At 49.0% G+C, this 6,847-nt stretch overlaps 1 protein-coding gene across 1 annotated transcript; it reads left to right on the top strand.

The window, feature by feature from the left end:
* Positions 1–2,192: 2,192 nt before the first annotated feature.
* LOC136488952 (acetylserotonin O-methyltransferase 3-like) lies at positions 2,193–3,087 on the top strand. The gene is made up of 3 exons (XM_066485718.1): positions 2,193–2,476; positions 2,618–2,705; positions 2,785–3,087. The coding sequence occupies exons 1-3, from the start codon at positions 2,193–2,195 to the stop codon at positions 3,085–3,087; spliced, it is 675 nt and encodes a 224-aa protein (XP_066341815.1).
* The last annotated feature ends 3,760 nt before the right edge of the window (positions 3,088–6,847 follow it).

Genomic DNA, 6,847 nt, shown 5'->3' with positions numbered 1-6,847 from the left:
TACCACGGTGATTGTCGCGGTTGTCTCGTCGATTATCATCCTGGTTGTTGTGGCGGTTATCATCCCGACCACCATCATGACCACCGTTTCCGCATTAACGGTTGTCTGATGGGTCGTTGTTGTGCGAGCCACATTGGTTGGGTGACTGTGGGCGACTTGAGTACAGGCGACTACGGGTTGATTCGACTGAGACGGACGGAGCCCGGGTTTGGCTTGCAATCTCTGCAGTCTAGGCCATAGCAGCCGTCAGGTAAGCTTGTACATCATCATGAATTGCCTGAGTTTCCAGGGTATTGGGTCGTCGTTGCATTGTCACCATAGCAACAGCTACGTTGGCGCTTGGAGTTCTGAAGAACTGCTTGTCTCCCACCCTATCAAAGGCATTGTTAAGGTCGCGTGGCTGGACACTTATGCGTCGTGCCTCCTCTTCTGCCTCGGCTTCGACTTGTCGGTGATTAAACCGGTCAATATTGCGTGCTAGCCTTTCTTGATCTGTTTCGCCAACTGCCGGTGGTTCGTCATTATTGACAACATTGATCAAGTCTCCTCGCCTTGGTGGGAAGGATGGGAATCGTGGGAACCTCGGGGCGTGGTCTGGGATATCCAGATCGTATTCAACGCCTTCATTATCATGATGCTGGAGCTCGGTGTGGACAGAGCCATTAGATGCGATGCCGGACGGGGAGCTTGAGCCACCCTCTTGAACTGTGTGGACCGATCATTCTTGATACTCCTCAATCCGGACCATGTTGACGAAGTTGCGCAGGCCATAGGGCTGAGCCTGGTAGTTCTCCATCGAGGCTTCGCACTCGGAGAGCCGGAGACCCGTCGCGGGGGCTAGTCGGCGACGAACGGAGAGCCCTTCAGGAGTAGACATGATCACGAGATCCGTACCGAGTCGTGCAGGGCGACTAGCCCGAGCTGGTCGGGTAGATCTGTTGTGGGTAGTGGTTACCTGCACGGTAGGTTGATTTTGAATCGAACTTACCAGAGCTAGGGTTTTAGCAAGCTTGGTGCCGACCCGATCGATGGAGTCGAGCAGGTCGGTGTTGTCGATCTGCCTCCCTTTGTAGTGAGGAAGCGGACGACGGGTTGTCGGCGTGGCTGAAGACAATGCTGGTGTGGCCGGAGCCAGACCCACCATGGCCGGAGCCATAGCCGATGCAGGTGAAGTAGTGGTCGACGCAGATCGGATCCGCGCCTCCTCCGTGGTCATGGCAATGAAGTTGTCGGAGCCAATGGTCCAGGTGATCTAGCCGATGGTGAACGTGAGGCCGTTCGGCGTAGCCATGGAACCGGGGATGATGACCATCTTGTTCTTCTGGAGAGCAGCACGCACACCCCCTACCTGGCGCGCCACTGTTGACGAAATATGGTCGGCAGTCTACCTAGGGGTATGCCCAAGGTAGTAGATTATCAGCAGACAGATGCGCAAGCTACAAACAAGATGGTGACGCAAGACAGACACGGGGTTTTATCCAGGTTCGGCCGCCGTGAAGGCGTAATACCTACGTCCTGCGTCTGATTGTATTGTTGTATGTCAATGAGAAATGTTTTTTAGAGGGGTCCCCTGCCCGCTTTATATAGTCTGGGGAGTAGGGTTACAGATCTGGAAACTAATCCTAACCAGTTACAATTGTCATATGTGGCCGGATAAGGATTCCTATTCTAACCGATCAGAATCTTGCTTGATCTCCAGGTCTGTCTTGATTCCTTGCGCGGGACTCCGAGCAGATTGGCCGGGCCACGCGTCGTCTTCTAGTGGGGCAGACCTCCTGGTCTGGTCCGGCCCAAGCCTAACTGTAAGGGTATAGGGGTTAATACTCCCACAGCTGGTGTTACCAGCCGTCCCTACAAATCGATTTGTAGGGGCGGCTGATAACACCAGCCACCATCAGCCGCCCCTACAAATCCATTTGTAGGGGCGGCTGATAACACTAACCGCCTCTACAAATCGATTTGTAGGGTTGATCTAGGAACTGCCCCTACAGATGCATGATGTGTAGAGACGGTTTAGTAGGGGTGGCTGCCCAAACCGCCCCTACAAACTCTCTAAAACCGCCCCTACAAACCCTGTGTGACGTAATGCGGCTCACCGCCTCCGGTGTCTTTGCTTCATCGGTGGCCGCCACGCCGGCCAGCGGCGCTGCCAGCAATGGCGGCGAGCGGCTGTGGTGTACCAGCTGACACCGATGTCCTGGCTCCTCGTCGACAGCAACAAGCTTGGAAGCATGGCGCCCCTGATTCGTTTCCTGGTAAACCCTCTCACCTTCCCCACCTTCTTCGACATGCACGCGTGGTTGAAGGTGGACGAGCAGGCCGCCGCCGACGACGCCGGCACCAGCTCAACGACTTTCTTCGAGATGGCGCACGGCTGCAGCGTGTACGAGATGACGAGGAAGAACGCGGACCACAATGCCCTGTACAACAGCGCCATGGTCGCGGCCAGCCAGATCACCATGGAGATCATCCTCAAGTAGGAGGCTGGTCGCGACATCTTCGGCGAGCTGAGCTCTTTGGTCGACGTGGGCGGCGGGCATGGCGTGGCATCGGGGGCCATCGCCGCCGCTTTCCCTCACGTCAAGTGCAGCGTCCTTGACCTCCCTCACGTGGTCAGCCAGGCGCGTGCTGATGGCGCGGCTGTTGAGTTCGTCGCCGGTGACATGTTCGACTTCATTCCAAAAGCTGATGCGGTCTTACTCAAGGTACTCTTTATTTATTTCTTGTACGATGAGACTTCCTGAAGATGCTAATAATTTGCATCTGTATATATGTTTGTTGCAGTGGGTTTTACATTGCTGGGGTGACGATAACTGCGTCAAGGTGCTGCGAAAGTGCAAGGAAGCTATTCCTGCAGTAGCTGGGGCTGGAGGAAAGGTGATCATCATTGACGCTGTGATGGGAGCTGGTCCTGCATCTGCATCCAACAAGGAGACACAGGCCTTGTACGATGTCCACATGATGCACATTGACGGGGTGGAACGGGACGAGCATGGGTGGGAAAAGACCATCCTGGAAGCTGGATTCGGTGCCTACAAACTTGTTTCATCGGTTGGAATTCACTCAGTTATGGAGGATTATCCATGAATGACATATGCATCCTTCTTGAAGTATGGCCGCCATTGCCATATGTGCTCTGAATAATGTATCTTTTAGATGTTGTTGGAACCGTAAGTTATGATGAACGAGTATGCTATGAAAGGCTTGTTTCGTTTGAGTTGTGGGACATGATTACAATGCTTTCCAGAGCAAAGACCTAGTAAACGATGAATACTATGCATATGGCCAAATTTATTTTAACACTCGGCGAGCTTGTGTGTTCTGTTCCTGTCACATATGGGCGGGCGCACGTATTTGTGTGCTCTACCCTTGTGAATTTGATAACTTGACCAAGGAATAATGCAAAATCAGCCTCCGGCACGGCGGTCTGGCCTCATCCGGTAGTATGCTCCAATCAGTAGTTCTCACAAAGAGAAGAAAAGTCCTTTTTGTCTCCCTTAACTATTTGTACAATATATTCAATTTTATATTGACACAATGGATTAAAGTACTTTGTGATTGTAATCAGCATCATTTTAATAGATTTTTTTCTTCAAACACAAAATTGCATTTAGGCAAAAGACGTCGTGGTACTGCCGTACGTACTGGAGGTTAGGCATGCTGATACACAGTACCGGAGTCCTCCAAAGTTCCTTTCTCATAGATTATGAGACTACTAATGCCACGACATTCAAAAAATTGCCTCATATCTGATATTTATCTAGAAAAAGTAACATGACACAAACATAATAGTACATCAATAAGCAACATAGTCGTTTTCTTCCTTCGATCAATCACAGTCTACCAAATCTTTTAAACACTACTACAAAAAGCATTTCTAGGGGCGGCTGGTAACCCTTCGTAGGAGCGGTTTGCCCAGCCGCCCCTACGCAAGGGTCTCTACAAATCATGCATTTGTAAGGGTGGTTCCCAGGCCGCCCCCGGCTGGTGTTTCTAGTCGCCCCTACAAATCGATTTGTAGGGGCGGCTCGTATTACCAGCCGCCCCTACAAATCAATTTGTAGGGGCGGCTGGAGTACCAGCCGCCCCTACAAATAAGTATTTGTAGGGGCGGTTCAATCTAGAACCGCCCCTACAGTATGTTTTCCGCAAAAAAAATCAAATTTACAATTCAAAATCGTGTTGCCGAACGTCCCATGACCAACGTTCCGAACCGCGTTCGCGTTGCCGAACGCCCCACGACCAACATTCCGAACCGCGTTCGCGTTGCCGAACGCCCCGCGACCAACGTTCCGAACCGCGTTCGCGTTGCCGAACGCCCCGCGACCAGTGTTCGCGTTGCCGAACATCCCGCGACCTCGACTACAAGCATAAGAGTATTCTATAAACTACAATTACAAGTCCAATTCACAAGAATATATACAATCCATAATTAAATATATAAATTCCATACACATTGTTATCAACGTCCTAGAGCTAGCCTTTCAGTCTCACGAAGGTGTTGGCACTGAGGATTTGTACCCAACTCAGACTCTCGGTCATGGTAGGCACCTCTGACATGTACAATCTGGTCCAATATGAAGTTGCAAAGGTCGCCGACGAGCTCTAAGAGTTGGTCATCCTTGTATGGGTCTATTTTCATTCCTTTCTCTTCTCTTCACTACAAGAAAACAAGTTTCGGTTTAGTATTTCATACCATTTACGAAGTTTTTATACTACGGGTGAAGAGGTTCAAACTTACTCTTAAGGGGTGTCTCCTGTAGGCACCGGTGTTACCCATTATAGAACATATATAGTATCCACAATGTACACTCCCAGGCTTCTGCTTGGGGCACTGTGTGTTTTGCATATGAAACTGTTAAGTAATGCTTTTGATAGTGAAAGGATCAAGATGCCCAAGAGGGGCATGAATTGGGCTAATTCTAAATTTTCTTGCAATAATTAAATCCTACGGTTAGCCCAATTAACCTCTTGTGCCTAGAAAAGTGTTTCTATTAATCTAACGCACAAAAGGACTTGCAACCTATGTTCCAAACTTACTCTAGCATGGCAATTCTATGAATGTAAAGACAAGTATAGAATTGCTCAAAGTAAATGCTCAAAGTAAATAGAGAGAGAGGAACGCGACGATGTTTTGCCGAGGTATCGGAGAGTCGCCACCCCCCACTAGTCCTCGTTGGAGCACCCGCGCAAGGGTGTAGCTCCCCCTTGATCCGCGCAAGGATCAAGTGCTCTCTACGGGTTGATTCTTCGACACTCCGTCGCGGCGAATCACCCAAAACCGCTCACAACTTGAGTTGGGTCACCCACAAGCTCCGCTGGATGATCACCAAGCTCCCAATCACCACCAAGCCGTCTAGGTGATGGCGATCACCAAGAGTAACAAGCACGAACTCTCACTTGACCACACGAAGCCTAATGAGAATGGTGGATGCACACTTTGCTACTCTTGATTCACTAATGAGGCTACTCTCTTGGATTCTCAAATCTCAATCACATCACTAGGACCTTGCTCTTCTTGGCACTCACAAACGTGTTTCTTAGCTGTTGGAATGAGCAAAAGTGACTCCACACATGAGTGGAGCTTCTATTTATAAGGTAGCCTAAAAAATGAACCGTTATGAGCTTCTGCGGGGTGACCGGATGCTCCGGTCATGTTGACTGGACGCTCCAGTCAGTTCAACCCACACACCAGTGTTTAAGTGTTGACCGAACGCTGTCAGGGTCCGATCACCACTGACCGGACGCATCTGGTCGCATTAAACCCTCACTGGATGCTTACTGTACTCGACCGGACGTTGAACCCCCAGGGTCCGGTCGTAGAATTCCCTCTCTAGAACCTTACTGGAGTCGACCGAAAGCTGCCTCTCAGCGTCCGGTCGCATCGAACGCAATCAACTTGGTCAAATGAACTGACCGGACCCTACGGCCAGCGTCCGATCGCACCGGAGCCAGCGTCCGGTCAGCATTTGACCCTCCATTCACTTCCAACTCTCGATCATATGTGAATGAAGTTTGCTCCATTGGATCTTAGGCAAATGTAGGAGCTACCTAGTGCTAGTTTTAACAAGTGTGCACCACACCTAACTCACTAGACTCACCTAGGTCAAGCTACCCGTCCATACCCCCCTTAATAGTACGACCAAAGGAAAAATAAAGTCCTAAACTACTCTAAGTGTCTCTCCAACTCCAATCGACACTTAGAACTAGTCATCCTTAACCTTGTCGTCCATCCTTTGAAAACCGAAATGATTTCCATCGTAGGGGCATGACCACCTTGATTGCCCAATCGATCCCCATTACCATGACCTAACTTAATTGCCTCTGCAAAACACATGTTAGTCATAGTAATCTTATATTGTCATTAATCACCGAAATCCAACTAGGGGCCTAGATGCTTTCAATCTCTCCATTTTTGGTGATTGATGACAATACCACCTCGAGCATATGAAAGAGTGAGGTTTTTGACATGCTTGGTTCAGATAAGCTTTTGTCAATAAGAACAAAAGAGTTAGGCAAGCTTATATAATCCAAGCCAACACGATGTACTCAAAGGATATGAAATAAGCATGAGTACAAGTAACAAAGCTCATTTGCATCGGAGTATAAACACGGAAGCAAAGGCAAATGAGCATAACACAAGTGATATGACATATAAAGGAATTCAAAATAGAGAGCACACATGTCATATATCACAATCACGTAGATAACACTATCACATAGATATAATAGTATGCATGAAAGTAAACACACGAATGCATAATAGTAATAGTGTATCACACAAATAAAACTCCAAATGTATATAATAGACTAATAGCAAATTAGGCTCCCCCTAAACGTCGCTCCC

The sequence above is a fragment of the Miscanthus floridulus genome, chromosome 10, assembly GCF_019320115.1.
Source record: "Miscanthus floridulus cultivar M001 chromosome 10, ASM1932011v1, whole genome shotgun sequence".
Taxonomy (NCBI): Eukaryota; Viridiplantae; Streptophyta; class Magnoliopsida; order Poales; family Poaceae; genus Miscanthus; species Miscanthus floridulus.
Note: the sequence above shows the minus strand (reverse complement) of the source record. Positions and strands in the feature narration are given on the sequence as shown.